This window comes from Phascolarctos cinereus, unplaced genomic scaffold (assembly GCF_003287225.1).
Source record: "Phascolarctos cinereus isolate Bilbo 61053 unplaced genomic scaffold, phaCin_HiC Scaffold_726;HRSCAF=1367, whole genome shotgun sequence".
Lineage (NCBI taxonomy): Eukaryota > Metazoa > Chordata > Mammalia > Diprotodontia > Phascolarctidae > Phascolarctos > Phascolarctos cinereus.
In genome coordinates this window covers 319,538,924-319,560,500 of record NW_027556098.1, presented here as the reverse complement: position 1 = coordinate 319,560,500, position 21,577 = coordinate 319,538,924, and the positions used below count along the sequence as shown (strand labels likewise).

General features: G+C 41.4%; 1 protein-coding gene across 3 annotated transcripts in view; it reads right to left on the bottom strand.

Annotated features, from left to right (window-relative positions):
• The window catches only part of MYO7A (myosin VIIA), a 198,081-nt gene that overhangs the window by 46,326 nt on the left and 130,178 nt on the right, over positions 1–21,577 (bottom strand). For all 3 annotated transcript variants that reach the window (XM_078156931.1, XM_078156932.1, XM_020989512.2), the window contains 7 exons: positions 20,776–20,865; positions 17,605–17,732; positions 14,984–15,110; positions 13,281–13,400; positions 11,156–11,329; positions 8,132–8,359; positions 5,293–5,463 (listed from right to left, as the gene is read on the bottom strand). In XM_078156931.1, the coding sequence (XP_078013057.1) occupies positions 5,293–5,463; positions 8,132–8,359; positions 11,156–11,329; positions 13,281–13,400; positions 14,984–15,110; positions 17,605–17,732; positions 20,776–20,865 (1,038 nt within the window). The remainder of the gene's footprint in view (positions 1–5,292; positions 5,464–8,131; positions 8,360–11,155; positions 11,330–13,280; positions 13,401–14,983; positions 15,111–17,604; positions 17,733–20,775; positions 20,866–21,577) is intronic.

Genomic DNA, 21,577 nt, shown 5'->3' with positions numbered 1-21,577 from the left:
TAAATAAAACTAAGAGCTGGTTTTATGAAAAAACCAATAAAATAGATAAACCTTTCATTAATTTAATTAAAAAAAAGAAAGAAGAAAACCAAATTACTAGTATCAAGAATGAAAAGGGTGAAGCTACCACCAAGGAAGAGGAAATTAAAACAATAATTAAGAATTATTTTGCCCAACTATATGCCAACAAATTTGACAATCTTAGTGAAATGGATACATATTACAAAATATAAATTGCCCAGATTAACTGAAGAGGAAGTAAAATACTTAAATAACCCCATCTCAGAAAAAGAAATTGAACAAGCCATTGATGAACTCCCTAGGAAAAAATCTCCAGGGCCAGATGGATTTACATGCGAATTCTATCAAACATTTAAAGAACAATTAATTCCAATACTATATAGACTATTTGGGAAAATAGGTGAAGAAGGAGTCTTACCAAATTCTTTTTATGATACAAATATGGTTTGATACCTAAACCAGGAAGAGTCAAAAGAGAAAGAAAATTATAGACCAATTTCTCTAATGAATATAGATGCAAAAATTTTAAACAAAATACTAGCAAATAGATTACAGCAACTTATCACAAGAATAATACACTATGACCAGGTAGGATTTATACCAGGAATGCAGGGTTGGTTCAATATTAGGAAAACTATCAGCATAATTGAGCATATCAACACCAAAACCAACAGAAACCACATGATCATCTCAATAGATGCAGAAAAAGCTTTTGACAAAATACAACACCCATTCCTATTAAAAACATAGAAAGCATAGGTATAAATGGAGTCTTCCTTAAAATAATAAATAACATCTATCTAAAACCTTCAGCAAGCATTAGGTAATGGGGACAGGCTAGAAGCATTTCCAATAAGATCAGGGGTGAAACAAGGATGTCCATTATCACCACTGTTATTCAATATTGTACTGGAAACATTAGCTTTAGCAATAAGAGAAGAAAAAGAAATTGAAGGCATTAGAATAGGCAAAGAAGAAACAAAGCTATCACTCTTTGCAGATGACATGATGATATACTTAGAGAATCCCAGTAGATCAAGTAAAAAACTACTTGAAATAATAAACAACTTTAGCAAAGTTGCAGGCTATAAAATAAACCCACATAAATCATCAGCATTTCTATATATTACCAACAAAGCCCAACAGCAAGAGGCAGGAAGAGAAATTCCATTTAAACTTACAGTACACGTTATAAAATATTTAGGAGTCTACCTACTGAAACAAACCCGGGAACTCTATGAACACAATCACAAAATACTTATCACACAAATAAAATCAGATCTAAATAATTGGAAAAACATCAGTTGCTCATGGGTAGGCCGAGCTAATATAATAAAAATGACAATCCTACCTAAGCTAATTTACTTATTCAGTGCCATACCAATCAAACTACCAAAAAATTATTTTATAGAGTTAGAAAAAATAATAACAAGATTCATTTGGAAACAAAAGGTCCAGAATATCAAAGGAACTAATGAAAAGAAATGCAGGGGATGGTGGCTTAGCAATTCCAGATCTTAAATTGTATTATAAAGCAGCAATCATCAAAACTGCTTTGGTACTGGCTAAGAAATAGAGTGGTAGATCAGTGGAATAGGTTAAATATGCAAGACACAGTAGTCAATGACTATAGTAATCTATTATTTGATAAACCCAAAGACCCCAGCTTCTGGGATAAGAACCCACTCTTTGAAACCCACTCCAGCTTTCTGCTGGGAAAACTGGAAAAGAGTACGGCAGAAACAAGGCATAGACCCAAATCTTATACCATATACCAAAATAAAGTCAAAATGAGTTCATGACTTAGATATAAAGGCTGATAACTATAAGCAAACTGGGAGAAAAAGGAACAGTTTACCTATCAGATCTATGGAGAACAGAAGAATTCATGACCAAACAGGAGATAGAGAACATTATGAAAAGCAAAATGGATAATTTTGATTATATTAAATTGAAAAGTTTTTGCACAAACAAAGCCAATGCAACTAAGATTAGAAGGAAGGTAGAAAATTGGGAAAGAATTTTTACCACTAGTCTCTCTGATAAGGGCCTCATTTCTAAAATATATAGAGAATTAAGACAAATTTATAAGAACACAAGCCATTCCCCAATTGATAAATGGTCAAAGGATATGAACAGACAGTTCTCAGATGAAGAAATTAAAGCCATCTATAGTCATATGAAGAAATGCTCTAAATCATTATTGATTAGAGAAATGCAAATCAAAACAATTCTGAAGTACCACATCACACCTATCAGATTGGCCAACATGACAAAACAGGAAAATGATAAATGCTGGAGAAGATGTGGGGAAATTAGAACACTAATGCATTGTTGGTGGAGTTGTAAAATGATCCAACCATTTTGGAGAACAATTTGGAACTATGCCCAAAGGGCTATAAAAATGTGCATACCCTTTTATCCAGCAATAGCACTTCTAGGGCTATATCCCAAAGAGATCATACAAATGGGAAAAGGACCCACATGTACAAAAATATTCATAGCAGCTCTTTTTTTGTGGTGGCAAAGAATTGGAAATTGAGAGGATGCCCATCCATTGGGGAATGGCTGAGCAAGTTGTGGTATATGAATGTAATGGAATACTATTGTGCTATAAGAAATGATGAACAGGTTGACTTCAGAAAAACCTGGAAAGACTTGTATGGTCTGATGCTGAGTGAAGTGAGCAGAACCAAGAGGACTTTGATTGCAATAACAGCCACATTATGCAATGACTAATATTGTTAAACTGAACCCTTCTCAACATTACAAGGATCTAAGACATCTCCAGAGGCCTCGTAATAGAAAATGCTATCCACATCCAAAGAAAGAACTATGGAAGTTGAATCACTATCATCTTTTTTCTCTTCTGTTGAGTTTTGTTTCCTCTTTCTGATGGTTCCTCCTATTGGTTTTAATTTTTACTTACAACTTCACTAATGTGAAAATATGTTTAATAGGAATGTAAACATATAGCCTATATGAGATTGTGTGCCATTTTGGGGAGGGTGAAGAAGGAGGAGAAAAATTTTCAACTCAAAAGCATATGGAAGTGATTGTTGATGAATCAAAATAAATTAATAAAATTTAAAAAAAAAAAATAAAAGTTTGAAAGGAAAAAAAAATTTTGGTACAGAATAAGAAACAGAGTGATTGATCAGTGGAATTGGTTAGGTATGCAATATACAGAAACAAATGAACATAGTAACCTAAGTGTTTAATAAAGCCAAAGACCCTAGCTTTTGGGACAAGAACTCATGATTTGACAAAAACTGTTGGGAAAACTGGAAAGCAGTCTGGCAAAAACTGGGCATAGCCCAACAACTCATACTATATATCAAGATAAGATCAAAATGGCTACATAATTCAGATGTTAAAGGTGGTATCACAAGCAAATTTGAATTATAGAAGAAACTACCCGCTAGATCTATGGATAGGGGAAGAGTTCATGACCAAACCAGAGATAGAGAGGTTCACAGGAGGTTAAACGGATAATTTTGATTACATAAAATTGAAAAGTTTTCACACAAACAAAGCTCAATGCAGCTCTAATTAGGGGGAAGAATCTATGCAGCAAGTATCTCTGATAAGAGCCTTATTTCTCAGATATATAGGGAACTGAATCAAATTTATAAGAATAAGAGTAATTCTCTAATTGACAAATGGCGAAAGGATATGAACGGGCAGTTTTCAGAGGAAGAAATCAAAGACATTAATAGTCATGAAAAAATGCACTAAATCACTAATAATTAGAGAAATGCACATTAAAATTACTCTGAGGTATCACCTCACACCTATCAGATGAGCTAACATCACAGAAAAGGAAAATGACAAATGCTAAAGGGAATGTGGGGAAACAGGTACACTAATGCACTGTTGGTGGAGCGGAGACCTAGCCCAACCATTCTAAACAACAATTTGGAATAATTTGCCTAAAAAGCTATTAAATTGTGTATACTTTTTGACCAAGCAATATTACTACTAGGTCTATACCCAAAACAGCTCAAAGAAAAAGGAAAAAGACCCATTGTACAAAATATTTAAGGAAGTTCTTTTTATGATGGCCGGCAAAGAATTGGAAATTGAGGGGATGCACATTGATTGGGGAATGGCTGCTCAAGTTATGATATTTGAACATGATGGAATACTCTTGTGCCATAATGATAATGTGATGAAGGGGATGTTTTCAGAAAAACCTGGAAAGACTTACATGAACTGATGCAAAGTGAAGTGAGCAGAACCAGGGGAATGATTTACACAGTAATAGCAATATTTTAAGAAAATCAGCTGTGAAATCTCAGTAACTCTGATCAACACAATGACCAATGACAATTCCAAAGGACTAATGATGAAAAATGCTATCTACCTCCAGAGAGAGAGCTGATGGCCTCTGAGTGCAGATTGAAGCTTTTTTCTCTTTCTTTCTTTCCTTTTCTTGTTATTGTTTTTTTTAAAACATGGCTGATACAGAAATCTGTTTTGAGTGACTTCATATTTGTAATGAATTTTGTGTTTTCTGTCTTCTTGAGAGGTGGAGGAGGGGGTGAGAGGGGGAAAAGAATCTGGAACTGCACATAAAATTTTAGAAAGTAAACAAAAGAATTCCAAGTAGTCCCCACTTAGGATCGTACTTGACCTTTGAAACAATCCTGTGAAAAAAATAGAACAAGTATCATCTCTCTGAATCTGCTGAGTAAACCCGAGGATCAGAGAGACTGAGTAACTTGCCCAAGTCCATATTAGCTAACAACTAACCTGAGACTAGAACCCACATTTCCTGAATGCTGATATTTCTATTGATCCATCCATAGCTGCCACAAGCAGGTGTCCTTTCATCTGGAAATCCCAATGACAGGGGCAGCTAGATGGCACAGTGGATAAAGCACTGGCCCTGAAGTCAGGAGGACCTGAGTTCAAATCTGGCCTCAGACCAAACACTTGACACTTACTAGCTGTGTGACCCTGGGCAAGTCACTTAACCCCAATTGACTAAAAACCAACCAACCAACAAACAAACAAAAGAAATCCCAATGATGCCTTCTGGCGCTGTCCCACCTCTCACTATCTCGGGGCCTTTACCTGTCTTGCAGATACCCCTCAATCTTTGCCTCTGCCCTCCCACATGAATCCTATCTCCCTAGATCATTCTGAAAATCAGTAGCAGAGCCAAAACCCAAGTCTAGGTCTCACAACACCTCGACCAAGTGTTCTTCCAAGGAAAGCCTCTTGCTTCTAAGAATCTCCCCAGATTCCAGAGAAGCATCTGCTTACCTTTTTATGAGCAGCAATGGCGAGTTGGGCCCACTTCTCTAGAGTCTTCAGTGGCGTGATCTCCCTGTCTGGGATGTAGGTGGGGACTAGATTCAAAAGCCGTTCCAGGATCATCTCGGACCCGTAGTCAACAAAGTACTGCTGGGAAGCCAGTTCCGCTAGGTCATCTTCCTGGGAGGGACAGAGATAGGGAGAAGAGAAAGAGGCGAAGCCAGGTCCACCTCAGATGACTTCTCCTCTGAGAAGACTCTCCTCTCTCCTCCAACTCATACCGAATCTCCCTTCCCCCTAATTCTTATGTAATAAGATCTTTACTAGGTTTGTTTGTTTGTTTGGCATACAGCAAACAGTGCTAGAGGGCTGTTATTGGGAAGGAAGGACAGAGCTGCTGGGCTTTAGGGTGGTATCTGTGGTAGAGCTTTTCCCTTTTTCCCTTCCGTCCTTACCCCTCTCCCCTTGCTTCCCTTCTTCTTTCTCCTTATTGTGTTTTAAATCTTGGACCTGTTCTGAATTGACCTAATTTAGGCCTGGCTCACAATAACTTACATTTATATTGTGCTAATTTATAGCTGAGAAAGCACTCTCCCATGCATGATCTCATTTGATCCTTAGATAATATAAGGACTATTGTACCCATCTTAAAGATAAGAACACTGAGGCTCAGAAATGGGAAATGAGATGCCTGGAGTCACGTACTGTAGCTGGTCATAAACAAAGACTAGAACCCAGATTTTCTGATTCCTGTCCTTCTGTTCTTTTACAGAACAATTTACTATGGAGCATCCTTAGTGCTGCATAGCAGCTGTGGTCAGTATTTGCCTACTGTGGATGGGGAGGAGGTATCGTCCCAGAGAGTGGGACCTGAGAGACACTGAAAGTGCCTTTGTCATTCCCTGCAAGCCTAAAATGCCTCCATGGTCTCACAGAAACAATTCCTATCTATTCAGTGATTTAAGGCCCACAAAATGCTTTCATCACAGCAACCTGTGAGGTAGGAAATGCCAGTATCATTATTTTCATTTTAGAGTTGAAGAGACAGATTCAGACAGGCACAGGGATGTGCCAGAGTCCCACAATCAGGAAGAACTGAGGTCTTTGGACTCATAGCTCTTTTCTTTCCCCCATGCCCTCACTTTCATTGTCTTGTATTATTCTAAAATGTTTCTGTTTTTGTGAAAAAAAAATTCACAATATGTTTTGTGAGTCTTATCTCCTGAATTAGACTGCAAGTTCCCTGAGGACAGGGATGACATCATCTGTTAGGCTCCCCTCAGCACAGGATTAAGCATACAAGAGTTACTTTCACTCCGCCATCTTCCTCCTCCCCACAAGAGTTACTTGATGAAGATTTGTTGAATTCAATTGAAGAGAATGGCCATTTCATTGGATAAGTATTTGAGATGAAATTCTGATTTGTGCATGAATTTATTGTGTCACCTTGGGAAGGTCATGGCTTTTACCTAGATCTTTATTTTCTGCTCTGTGAAATGGAAAAATTGGACTAGATGATTTCTAAGGTCTCCTCTGGCTGTAATGCCCTTCTCAGCATTTTATGCTGACATTCTATTTTCAAAGACTCTTCCCAGTTCTTACAGTCTATGACCTATGTTCTGTCAGTTAACAAGCATTTATTAAGCACCTACTATGTGCCAGGCATTGTGCTAAGCACTGCAGATACAAAGAAAGGCAAAAATAATCCTTGCCCTCAATGAGCATGGAGGAAGGAGACCATAATATGTAAGCAACAAAACACATACAAGTTATATGTAGAGTAAATGGAAAGTGATCTCAAAAGTAATGCACTAATAGCTGAGGAGGCTTTCTAAAGAAGCTGAGATTTGAGTTGAATCTTTAAAGAAGCCAGAGATAGACAAGAGGAGGAAGAGGAAGCTAGACATGGTAGACAGCCAGTGCAAAGACACAGAGATAAGAGAAGTAGAGTCCTGTGTGAGGAACAACTAGATCATCGAATGTGTGGAACAAGTCGTATTAGAGAGGGAGGGAGGGGCCAGGGAGTGAAGAGCTGAAAATGACAAGCAAAGAGCTTTGTATTTGATCGTGGAAGTAATAGGGAGCCACTGTAGCTTAATGAGCAGGGGAATAACATGGTCAGACTTGGACCGGGATAAGACCAGTTGATGGCTACTGTAAATATCTGAGCAAGAGGGTCTGAACTAGGGTGGCAGCTATGTTAGTAGAGAGGAAGGGATGATAGGAGACATGTTGTGAAGGTAGAAATGACAAGATTCCACAATGGATTAGTTAGGTGGGGTGAATGCAAGTGAGGAGCAAAGGATGATCTTGAAGTTTAAGTCTGGGCAACTAGAAGCACGTCCAGGCAGGAACTTGAACTCTATCAAGCTCCACCCTTATAGTTTCTAGGATTCTTTCTTCAGGTGACTCTTGGCATAGGTTTTAAAAAGGTGCTTTGGGTCTGAGCATTTGACATGGGTACAAAGAAGATGCTAGGTATCTATGTTTCTGGGAGGGCAGAGACCCCTGGAGCTATGTGGAAGGGTGGATGTCAGTACCTATCTGTATTATCTATGTATCTATCTATCTGTAGCAGAAAGTCAGGGGGCTGGGCTGGACTAGTCAAGTTGCCAGGGAGTAATAACCACTGATGAGAACTGGCCCCAGATGGGGCTAATTAGACACCATTATAGATCTAATCTAATGGGGGGAAGGGGGAAATCTAAGAATGGAGACAGTTCCTATTTACAGGGAGGAAGTGAGAAGATTCACCTTATCTAGTCTGGTCCACCCAGCAAACCTTTCCCATCCCTTCCTTCTCACCACCAGGGTGTAATAACCCAGAAGAAGAGGTTAGCATACTCACCTTCTCACATCGGTATTCACCAAACTTCACCCCCCGCACAACCTGTTGGTAAATGAGGTTGGTGGCCACGCTGTCATCACGGGGGTTGTGCCAGGGTGTAAAGATCTCCTTGCGGAAGAAGAGCCGCCATGGGGCATTGCGCTCCTGGGCTCCCTGCTCCTTGGCATATTGCTCACACTGGGAGATGGCATCCATGACGTGGTCATTCCCACTGCCCAAAGACGACACCTGAACAGGAGCAAGACAAGAGGTCAATGTGAGGGAACAGAAGGCCAGGCAAGGTAGACCTTTCAATATTTCATAGATTGCTAACAAGGACGATGATGATAACAACAACAATAATAACAGGATTGATGCAGGTACCACCTCGAACATGTATGTAGCCTCTTTGATTCTCACCCACAGCTGAAAACGGCCTCTCCAGCTTCAGATTTTCCTAGATTTCGATTTATCCTTTGCCTCTGACTCACACAGGTTGTCCCAAAAGTCTTAGTGCATGTTTACACTTTAATAACTTCAGAAGTACAAATACTACACATATACAAAAACAATATTTGAAAGGGTAATTATTTAAATTTTGACTGCTATGTTTCTTATTACAATTCCACATAACCACTGTCATGTGTTATTCACCACTCTATTCAATTTTTGAACCATACAAAAAGTTTCAGCAACTGCTACTTAGTGAACGAATGTATCGATTGTAATTGTAGAGTTGACATCATCCAAAGAATTAGGCTTTGATACACTCAGGACAGTTTTGTCATCACTCTACAAGAAAAAAAAACCTAAAGGAGAGATCAGGTGATAGAGGTGACCTCCTCTACCAATCCAATGGTCTGTCATCCAGAAACTTGTACGTGTAATTCTTAATGCAGAACGCCCTGACTTGTTCAAATAAAAATTTAAAATTCATTATTCAAAATTCATAGAACTAAATAAATGTAAGATAAATTTTAATAAATTTCCAAATGATGGTTTTTGTCATTATGTAGCATTTATCTTTCTGAACTTATTCAAGCTAAAAGCTGCACTAAGACTTTTTGGACACCCTACATTATTTGGGTAGCCCATGTATTCAATCCTTATCTTAACCTCACAGAGTCTAATCCCTCTCTTCCTTTAAGACACAGCTCAAGCACCATCTTCTGCATGAAGTTTTTCCTTATTCCTACTACCTGTTGGTATCCTCCCTCCTATATTACCTTGTATTTAATTACTTTTTACATATTTGTATTTCTTCATTTATTTGTGCTGTGTTTTTATATGTACTTAGCTTCTCAATTAAAATGAAACTGCCTATGAGTAGGGATTGTTTCATTCTTTACATTTGTACCCTCAGTATCTAGTACTTGCAGATTGATTAATTGATTATTCCTACCCAGGGATATGTGATAGTCTGCCATCCCCAGCCCTGCCAACCAGTATATAAGCTCTTTGAGGTCACTGCAGATTTTATCACTATATCCCCTGAGCACCCCGTCTTACCCATTTTATTGCTGCTGTCCCTGTGCCCCTCCATCAGGGTGCTGAGACCTATTAGACCTAAATTAGAATTTAGACCCAATTAGTGAAGGAGAAAACAACCAGAGTGATCTGAATGGAGATGGATTCCCCTGCCCAGATTGCTGGAGGTATCTGAGCCTCACGATCAAGCCACATTCTCAGCAGGAGGAGCTGCCGACTTCTAGCCCACCTCGTCATTAAAAGTCCACAAAATGAGGGCTGATTTTTCACTTGTCAGGGGCATTCCCTTTCCAAAAATATTTAAGACTTTTGGGCTACCCATGTTTTCGTCTTGGTTGCTGAGAGAAACCACTGGCCATTAATTTATTATTAGCTAGCCTAATTAATAAATTAATTATTAATTACCCAGAAACTCTGTCTCTCGAGTTTTTCCATTTGTAACTGCAAAATGCTCTCTATGTGTTACCTCATTTGATTCTCTTTCTGGTTCCATGCCCGGAACATTCCCCTCTTCCACTCTGATTATTACTTCTCTGACCTTCTTTAAGTTCCAACTAAAATCTCATCTTTTACAGAAAGCCTTTACCAACTCCTCTTAATTCTAGTGCCTTTTCTCTGTGAATTGTTTCCTATTCATCCTGTAAATAGCTTGCTTTGTATAAATCTGTTTTCAGGTTGTCTTTCCCATTAGATTTTAAGCTCCCTGAGAGCAGTGTCTGTTGTTGCTTCTTTTTGCATATCCAGTGTTTAGCACAGTGCCTGGCACATAGTAGGTACTTAATAAATGTTTATTGATTGATCTGCACAATAAGCCCATGAAAGAGATGCTGTTATTGTTTCCATTTTACAGGTGAGGAAACTAAGGTGGAACACGGTTGTTAAGGCACTTAAGTGTTTTAGTTAAGTGTCTCAGATAGGATTTGAACAGGTCTTCCTGACTTCAGGTCCTGTGCTCTTTGCACTGCACTCCCTAACTGCCTCAAAAAACACAAAAAAGCAAGCACAAACCTATGGATGCATTTCTTTTTCCCTGGAGAGCTTGCAATGAGTATTTCCTCACCATCTCATGGGAACTTCACAAAACTCCTGTGAGGCAGGTGATGCCAGCTCCCCCAGTAGGTTTAGCCCAAGAAGTGATGAAGTTAAAAGATATGCCTTCATACCAGAGATCTAATTAACCTAATTAATCACATATACTAGCTGTGTGCCAAGATGCCTGAACAACAGCAGCAGCGGTTGTGTGACCTGGGGAAGTCTCTCATACTACCCAGGTTTCAGTTTTCTCCTCTTTTATAAAAGGGCATGATTTACATGGGTATGACATACTCTACAAGGGGGCTGTGAAAATACCTTGTAACCTGCAAAAATCTATGGAGGTGGGAGCTTTTTAGTGTTATCCCCATTTTGCGAAGGATGAAACTGAGACTCAGACAGAAGTGACTTGCCCATGGTCACAGAGCTGGTGGGTGGAACGCTGGGACTTGAACATCGCCATCCTGTGTGCATCAAACACACCCTTCCCTCTGGCCTTCTGGTCTGAATCCAAGAAGCACAAACCTTGTCAAACAGGGCAATGTAGAGAGAAAACCCGAAACGGTCTCTGAGTGTTATCTTGTCCGCGAGGGAATTGCAGAGCTCTCGGGCTGTTGTTGCTGAGTCAGCCAAGAGGGTCTTGGTGGTCCCATCCATAAAAGTCACAGGCAACATGATAGGCTTCTTGGATTTCGTAGCCTACGGTTTTTCAGGGGTAAAACAAAATCACAGAAAGTTAGAGGTGAAAGAGACCTTGGAATGGCCTAGGGGTACTCCCTTGAGCACCAAATGTCAGAGTTGAGAGGGACCTTAGAACACAGAAGGTCAGAGCTGGAAGGGTCTTCGAACATAGGCTGGTAAGATCTCATTGTGAAAGAAGAGCTGCCATGGGGCACTGTGCCCCTGGGCCTCATGCTCCTTGGTGTACTGTTCACGCTGGAAGATGGCATTCATGGGGTCATTCCCACTGCCCAAAGATGACACCTTAACAGGGGCAAGACAGGAGACCCTAAGGGTCTTTAAAACACAAAATATCAGAAGTATAAGAGACTTTAGAACATAGAATATCAGAACCTAGAAAGTCAGAGCTACAAGGGACCCTAGAACACAGAATGCCAAAGCAGGAATAGATCTTATAAATCATCTGTTTCAGCCTCTTTTTATAGATGAGCAAAGTAAGAGCCAGGAAAGGTAAATGACTTTTCAATGGTCACTACCAGAGTTGATACAGAGCCACAAATAGATCCTGGGTGTCCTGGACTCAATCCGCTAGACTATACTGTCCCCTCTTTGTTTTCTGACTGAATAAAGCCACGTTCTCTTCTGACTGAACCATCCTATCTGTCCCACGCTAACTTTCAGATGAGTGACTAATTGAGACCAAATGGGTGCCCTACTCACAGGAGCCCAGGTATACTCTGAGTTTGAGTTGCGGCTTGGGCTGCCATCTTTGAAAGCAGCTGGGCCTTTGGAGGGGCTGATAGGCTAATCTCACCATCTATACTGCTGGGAGGGGGCTAGGGGAGATACCTGCTCCTCCCCTCAAGGTCCTTATATCCTCCCACTTCTGTAGTGGCTTTGTGGAGATAATATGCTCAGGACAATTGTCTAGCCAGTGCTTCTTAAACTCATAGTTTAAGAAGCGCTGAAGGGGTTACAAGTGGAAAAAGTTTAAGAAGGCCCGGTCTAGCCTAAGGAAGGAACTCCAAAAGTGAGACTTACTTGTCATGTAACTTAAATAAAGTCAATGAGTCTGTCACAGAATCACAGCATCTCAGAATTGGAAGAGAATTCAGAGGGAATCTTTTTTCAAAGGCTGGATTAGACTTTTCTTCCTTAGTCCCAGAGGGCAGAAGTAAGAGTGATGGGGAGAGACTGATGTTAATCTAGTAAAATGTTCGTAGGCTAGCTTCAGAACTGAAATAAGATATCGTGAAAATTAAAGCTTAATAAATGTTTACCATTCAAAAAAAGGGAGAATGATGGATGCAAGTTACAAGCAGGTAGATTTAGACTTGACACTAGGAAAAATTTCATGACTGGCAGAACTGTCCAAAGGTGCAATGGGCTTTCTCAGGAGTTAATGATACTAATAATACATTTCTCTAGTGTTTTAAAAATTACAAAACTCTTCCCTCAAGATAACTCTATGAGGTGAGTAGCACAAGTATCATTAGTTCTATTTTACAGATGAGGAAATTAAGGCTAAGAGAGATGAAGGGACTTGACTAAGATCATATAGCTAATAGACATCAGAGCTGAGATTTGAACCCAGGTCTCCTGACCCCAAGTTCAATGCTCTTCCCACCACACCAAGCTAGGCTCCCTTTTCCTAGAGGTTTTCAAATGAAGACTGAATGGTCATATGCTTAGGTATAAGTGGGACTGGATTCCCTTTGAGATCCGTTCCAGCCCGAGACTCCATGATTTTCAGACAGGTAGGAAGGTAAGGCAGTGCTCTGCTGTGGGAATGTAAGCTCCTTGAGGGCAGAAGCTATTTTACTTCTGTCTTGGTATCCACACTGCTTAGCATAGTGCCTGGCACATAATAGGTTCATTGATTAATTGACTGATGGACAGATTGAGGCTGATAGAAGCAGTGGTAAGCAGTTACCAACTCTGACCTACATAAAGCCAGCCCAGCTCATACCTGTAGTTCCAGCCAGCTAGGGGGCTGGGTCCTGGTCCCATTCACAAAGGTCCTCCTCAGCCTTTCTTCACAGTAGGGGGCATAACCAGGTGGACCCCCATTCATATAGTTCCTTAAATACTGTCAGATATACAAAGACATCAAGATGAGCAGTAAATGGTGAGGGGTAAACATGTATTCAGTACTGGAGGGAAGGGAATTACAGATTTAGAGCTTGGAATGGCCTTAAAAGTCATTCAGTCCACCTTCCCTCTCCATTTGTAAAATGGGGAAATTGAGACCAGAAGAAAGCGACTTGCCATGATCCTAGGTTGTAAGTAACTGAACAGAATTTGACCCTAGAGCCTCTGGCTCCAAAGCCAGTGATCTCTTTCCATTGTACTGTGGCACCCTATGTGACAGCATGATGCTTTCCATACAAATGGTCAGAACACTACAGGAAAAAACCAAACCTTTTCCTAGAATTCTTTAAACTAAGACAATCCACAAACATTTCCTAGAACCTGCTCCCAGCCCTAGCAAAGCTGTGTCCCATTTGGGAGAATGGGGGGGGGGGAGTCCTGCCTACACTTTCCACTGAGATCATCTGTCATGGGGATCAGTTGATTTTAAGCCAGTTTGGGACAGACAAGACAGGTGAAAAGTGAATCAGCAGTATAGGAGTCCTGATGTGGAAAGGGCTGCGCTTAGAGGGAGAAGACCTGGGGTTCTGGTCCTAGCTCTGGAATTCGCTAGCAAGAAGCCTTTCCCACCCCTCTTTGGTGCTAGAGCTTTCCCTCTGTTTAGCCTAGATAAGTATATAGTCATTTGCATGTTGTCCCTTCTGTTAGATTGGGAGCTCCTTGAGAGCAGGCACTATGTTTCATCTTTCTTTATACTCCAGTGCTTAGTACAGTGCCTAGCACCCAGCAGGATCAAACGAGATAATTATAAAGTACTTATACAGTGCCTGGCACATAGTAAGTGTTATACAAATGTTAGCTGTTATCATTATTGTTATTATTATTAGGCATTTAGTAGATATTCATCAACCAACTGCTTTTCTTTGTATCCCAGTGTTTAGTGTGGAGCCTAGCACGTAGTAGACAATTAATGCTTCAGACTTCCTCTCTGGACCTCAGTCTCTTCTTTCGTAAACAGAGATAGCAGTCCCTTCCTGTCTAGGGTTACTTTGTAACCCAAAGAAGGCAAGTCAGTGTGAGCTATTACACTGATATATGATAACTTTAGGCATTTCACATTCTTGACGATGGTGATCCATCCCGTCTGCTTGTTCCTGCTTCTTCAAGGCCAGTTAATACAAAATCAAATATGAGTTCTGGTGCCAGTCGGAATGCTCTCAGGACTTTGCAATGCAAGAATTCCTCATTCATAGTGTTATAGAACTGCCTTCCACTGACGAACTCTGTGAATAGCTGTGTGTCCCTCAGAATCCGCCCATTTAAATCCAGATAAAGAGAGCTGTGTTTTATCTGTGTGTTTCTAGGAGAATGAGTTTCCCTTAGAGGAAGACTCAGTCTGTGAGTCGGAAGGAAGGGACCAGGAAAGCCAGCTTCAGTTGATCAGGTTATGGGGATGAGCCACACCTAATGAAACCTGATCTAGACCTTATTCTTCTCTGAGAGAAGTTCTGGGGTGCCCCTTATCTCTACTCCACTTATAGCACCTGGGAAAGAAGATGCTTTCCCTGCCCCCCACATTACCTTGACAAACTTTTCAGAAGGTGCAAAACACCCCACACACAGGGATACCAGGATCCAGCCTCGGGCATAGCTGCTCTTGGAAGGGTTATGGGTGAGCTGTTTGCAGATCTGACAATATATTTCATCCCTAGAAAGCACAAGGCAGGCAGGGTTAGTTAATCATGCAGTGAGTACCTGAGAGAACACAATATGGATGGGGGCCTGAGGATGCTTGGATTCAAATCCTTGATGGGCCATAGATTCCTTAAAGAGTGGGTGACATTATCATCATTGTCATCATCATCACAATAATAATATTAGCTAGTATTTATAGAGTACTTAAGGTTTGCAAAGTGCTTTTTACCTAAACATTTATTAAGTGCCTACCTTGTGCCAGGCACTGTCCTAAGTGATAGAGACACAAAAAGAGGAAAAGCCAGTCCCTGCCCCCAAGGAGCTTACAATCTAATGGGGGAGACAACACACAAACAAATATGTGCACACAAACCGTATTCAGGATAAACAGCTAACAGAGGGGAGACACTGGAAGGATTGAGAAAGGCTTCCTGTAGAAGTGGGATTTAGCTGGGACTTAAAGGAAGCCAGAGCAGAACAGAAGAGGGAGGGTGTGCCAGACAGGGAACAGCCAGAAATGCCCATAGTCAACAGATGGAGTGTCTTGTTCATGGAACAGCCCATGAGACCAGTGTCCCTGGATCAAAGAGTACATACTGGGCAGTAAGGTGTAAGAAGACTGGAAAGATGGGAGGGGGCTGGATCGTGAAGGACTTGTAATGGTAAACGGAGCACTTTGATCTGGAGGCAATAGGAAGCCACTGGGGTACGTTGAGTTGGGGATGAGAATGTCATGATTGGATCTGTGTCTCAGGAAAATCACTTTGGTGGCTGAATGGAGGATGGATTGGAGTGGGAGGAGGCTTGAGGCAGGCAGACCCACCAACAGGCTATGGCAATAATCCAGGTGATAAGGTCCTGCACCAGAGGGATGGAGGTGTCAGAGGAGAGAAGGGGGCACATTCAAGAGATGTTGCAGATGTGAAATTAACAGGCCTTGGCAAAAGATATGGGGGCTAAGAGATAGTGAGGAATTCAGGATGACTCCTATCTAGGTTATAAGATTCATTATTATTATTATTATTATCATATTCATTTTTACAGCAGAGGAGACTGTGGCCTAGAGGGAATAACTGACTTATCCAGGGTCACACAACCAGTAAGCATCCAGGGTAGGATTCAATCTCAGTTTATCCTGGGCCTAAATCCTGGCTTTAGCTGCTATTCTACCTAGCTGCCTACCCAACAGGCCAGTGCTGGAAATGTACGTGAGTGAGACATCTACAAATCAGATTACCTTCCCTTGGGACGTGGGGTGTCACTGACTTAAACAGCAAAGAGAAAAGAGCCCCAAAAGTGGAGCCAGGAGAGCTGGACTCCATTCCAGGCAGGCAAGTAGAATATTGCAGAGGGCCAGGAAGACCTGCTAACTCACCAGCTCTGTGATCCTGGGCACAGCCAGAAACATCTGAGTGGTTAACACGGCCAGACTGGGGCAATCTCACTCTGTCCTTTAGGGGAGAAGGTCCTGTTCCTTCAGAACCATGAGCATCATGCCCTAGGCTATGGGAAGGGGGCAGGGCTACCTTGCCCCCCCACCCCCAATGCCCCTGTGGCCATAAGAATCGAGATGGGGGTTTGCGTTTGTTTCATTTGTCTTTTTCAGCTCTAGGCTCAGGTGGCAGAATCCCCAGATCTGGCAGCTTGAGCCAGCATGACCCTGGAGCCAGGATTCTAGGCTGATTGTTACAGTTAGCCCAGCAGAGAAGCCCAGAGAAGCCAGGGCGCTGGGGCTTTGGGATTAGAACAAGGTGAGATTGGCGCTATATAGAAACTGAATAAAGTTGTGAACCTAATCTTCCTTTCCTCCCCAGAGGCTGAGATGGTATAAAGGAGAATTACATCCTCCTGCCCATTGCTCCCCATGTTGAGGGGGAACATCTGTATGTTTGCTCTTTCTGTACAAGTAAATATTCCTCTATAAAGGCTAATCTGACTATTAAATCATTAAAGGGAACTGAAGTACTGGGGATCCCTAAAATTGCAGGAACACAATTGGTGGGAACTTCAGCCAGTGTCAGAGACTAGACACCCCAATCCCCTTATGGATTCTGGAGAACTCTGGGGGAAGAAAGGAGATATAACACCTGGTCTTCAGGCAGGAGGGGCCAGAGTGATCACTACTACACTAAAAACATCAGTATCTTAGAATCACGAAAGACAGAATCTTTGATTCACAGAGTCTTAGGCTTTAAGTTGGAAGGAGTATCTAGTCTGAATGACTTCAGGAGGAAATACTATGACATCCCTGGAAGGGATCACCTAGCTTCTGCCTGAATACCTTCAGAAACGTGGAGCTTCCTACCTCTCAAGGCTGCCCACCTCACTTCTGGGAGGAGGTCTAATTTCTTACATTGAGCTGAAAGTGGCATTCCCACAACACCCTCCCATCAGCCTTAATTCTGTCCTCTAGAGCTGATTCTCTAGACCAGCTCTCCACAGATTTGAAGGTTCTCAGACCTCCCTTCATTCTTCTCTCCTCCAGACTACCTCTGGTTCCTTTGTACCTCAGGGCCGGCCGCAGGATGCCATTCCCAATGATGAAGTGAAGCTTCTCCAAGTTAGAGGTGGGTCGATCCTCCAGCATACTATTTCCCTGGACTGTGGACTCCCCATCATGCAGTCTCTTGGTTACCTAAAGGGTCAGAAGCCAGAATGGAGAAAAAATGACCCAGAAGCAATTAAGTGAACTGATAATTTTATCTTTGGCTGGGTCTGAATCCAATGACCATGAGTCTTCCTATTTCTTCCAAATCTAATTGGTAGACCTGAGGCAGATCACTGAGTCCTTCTAGATTTCTTTCCTGGTCTTTCCCTCCACACCTCTCTCCCTTGCTGAGAAAATGCCCATAGTCAAGAGATGGAATGTCTTGTTCATGGAACAGCCATAAGGCTGGTGTCCCTGGATCTTGCTCCAGGATTCTCAATTCTCTCTTCATTCCTTGAACTTGAGTATCCTCCCCTCACCATATTTCTCTATAAATCCATGTCTCTAGCTTTGACCCAGAGCTCATCTCATCCAAGAAGCCCACCCTGATTAACACCATCAAACCTTGGTCCCTGCTTTATTTTGTGCTCGTTGATGGGTACAACCTGGAGAGCAGCAGGGCCATGCACCTGCTTATAATAGAGGGCCACTCCCATCTCCCATGCTCCTGTTGTACTTAGCACCAAACCACACACAAAAGCAATGCAAGCAAATGCTTGTTGGAAGGAGACAAGTAGCATTTATTAAGCAGCTGCTATTTACATTTGTATGTTTATATTTGTATGTTTCTGTTTCCTTCCTTGGAGAAGGAAAGGGCAAACCACTCTGGTATCTTTGCCAAAACAACCCCAAACGGCATCAGGAAAAGTCAGACAATTTTAAAAAATGACTGAACAACAATTGTGCCTTGTACTTTCCTAAGCACTTTACAAAATTTTCACATTTGATCCTCACAACAACCCTGGGAGGTGGGTGCTATTATGATCTCTGTTTTATATTTGAGAAAACTGAGGCAGCCAGAGATTAAGTGACTTGTCCAGAGTCACACAGCTAGTAAGTATCTAAGGCTGGATTTGAACTCAGATATCCTTGCCTACAGGTTCAGCATCCTATCCACTGCACCACTATTGAGCAAGGTTACCTTCACTGTTGAATGAGGAATGAATAAATTTGTGAAGTAATAGATAGTAAGTGAAAAATGAGTGAATGAATGTGTAAATGAATGGATAAACGGATAGATGGATGACAAATAGTGAGTGGGTAAATAGAAAAGTGAATGAATGATTGAATCAATGAAAGACAAATTAATGCACAATTAATGGAGCTGTGAACTGATCCAACTATTCTGGAAAACATTTTGGAATTATACCAAAAAAAGTCCCTAAACTGCATGGGCCCCTTAACTCAGTGATACCATTAGTCGATGATCAAGGGTAGAGAGTAAGTTTCCACATCCACCAGATTATTTACAAGAGCACATTTTGTAGTAGCAAAACCCTAGAAAGAAAGTGCCCACTTGTGTTGCTGAACTACTTTTAAAAAAAACAAGAGAGGATTCTACTGAGGTGAGACAGCTTTGGAAAAATACTAGTGGTGTTTTATTTAAACATGAATCAAGCACAAAAAATTAATTAGATAGAATCTCTCTTCTCCTCTCCAACATCCCCTCCAAATAAATGCCACAATAATTTTCCTATAGCATCATATCACTCCCCTGCTCAAGAATTTTCAGTGGCTCCCTATTGTCTGTAGAATAAGAGACAGACTCTTTAATTTGTCATTTAAAGTGCCTCAGAATCTGGCTCTAACAACCTTCTTTACTGTGCTTATTGCACATCCCCCCTTTTCTTCATTCCAAACAAATCAGTTTATTTGCTGACCCCCAAACTTGGCGTCTCCCATCATGTCTCCTCTGTACCTTTTACACCGGCTGTGTCCCACCCCTCTTGGAATCCACAGCTTCATTGAAGACTAAGCTGCTGCACAGCCCCCTAAGGGAAGCCTCTCCTGGTCTGTCTCACTTCCTCCTTGAAGCCCTCCCTGATTTTTCCTGCCCACAACCATTATCTCTCTCCATGTCTATCCCCTTCTCCCCCCCCTCCCTCCCCGTAGTTCCCTCAGGGCAAGGACTATTTTCTGACTTGTCACATCCCCCATGGCTAGCACAGGGCTTTGCACATTTTTAAACTATAATATAGGGAAATCCCAAAGGAGGAAACTCTTTTTACCTACCCAGATAGGCCCCTTCTCTGCAACTATAGTCTTAAGGGTGTCACACCCCCTTGAGTGCAGAAACTAGATTAAAATGTAATTGGGAAATATTTAAGAAAATAAAGAAAAATACAATGGAACATAGATAATGTTCATATGCAGTTTTCTAAGTCAGTGTACAGCCTGCAGGGATCCTTATATACAGTTAATGGCCCTGTTTCTATTTGAGTATGACCCTGCTGACCTGGAGAGAGGATAGCTTAAGGAAGTGACTTACCAGTGTTCCACAGCCAGAACGTGTCAGAAGTGAGAGGCACCTGAGCCCAGGTTCCCCAGACTCAGAAGCTTGTTCTCTACTACGTCATTCTGCCTCCCACTTTGTATATAATGGACACTTATTAAAGGTTTGTTGAATTAGATGAGTGGAGAGAGAGATAAACTAATGTATAATCTATAACTGCCTTTCACTTTGCATATAATAGGCACTCAATGCTTGTTAAATTGGATGATTGGAGGGAGAGAGGGATGGTTTATGAACTGTAATAACTTCCTAATGGTCTCCCTGCCTCCAGGCTCTCTCTTCTGCTCACTACAAAAGTACAAATTGATCATATCACTCCTCTGCTCCAAAGGCAGTGTTCTTTCCCGCATAGAGGCAGCCAGGTGGTGCAGTACATAGATTGCTGGGCCTGAAGTCAGGAAGGTCTGAGGTCAGCAGACAGCTGTATGATCCTCGGAAAGTCATTTAACTTCTTTCTGCCTCAGTTTACTCAACTGTAAAATGTCAATAGCGCCTACCTCCTAGCACTGTTATGAAGATCAAATGTGATCAAATTTCTAAAACATCTAGCATAATTCCTGGCACACCTTCCTTAAAATTTCCTGGAGTACTTGAGTATTCTCCTTGGACTTATCCCCACTCTACTCTACTACCCCACTATGTTCATTTGTATCTGAGTAGAACATAAGCTGCACTTACCTCTTCTGTCAACTTTGATTTTTTCTTCAGCGTCAGATGGACCAGTTTGTGTCTCACACTGCTCTTCTTGAGGCCATCTGAGTGTCCACCCTAAAAGCAGAAGAAGTATTTAGTTCAAAGGATTGGCCTGAAACAAGCTATTGACGTAAGGTAGGTAGTGAAAGGGAAAGAATCCTAGCTTGGGAAGGAGAAAGCTGGAGTGAGTGCTAAAGGTCCTGACTCTGTCACTGACTCACTATGTGACCCTGGGCAAATCACTGCTCATGAAATTTAGTGGCTCCCTACCACTCCTAAAACAAAATGGAGACTCCTCAGCTTGGCAGTTAAAGCCTTGAACAATCTGACTAGTGCAGCTTGGTGGGGTTACTGCATGTATCTCTCTTGTGTATTTTCTGTTTCAGCTAAAATTGGCCTAACTGCTGTACCTGGTGGAAAGGGACTGTCCAAAATTAAATGTAACAATTACCCTCCTGGGATGGAATAAACCTAGTTCTCAAATCCCAATCTCCACCCTAGCATACCCAGCTTAGTAGAGGCAGCAAAGACAGAAAATAATTTAGAGTGACCAAAGAAAGTGGCTTTTATTCTGAACCCCAAAAGGACTATACCCCTACTTCAAATTTCTTATTTGTAATAGATAGAAATAATTCTAGTACCTCTCAAGAAGACAGAAGGCAGATTTCAGAAAATCCTGGAAAGACTTATACAAACTGATACAAAGTGAAATGGGCAGAATTCGGAAAACATTATATACAGTAGCAACAGCACTATGTGATGATCAGCTATGAATAACTCAGCTCTT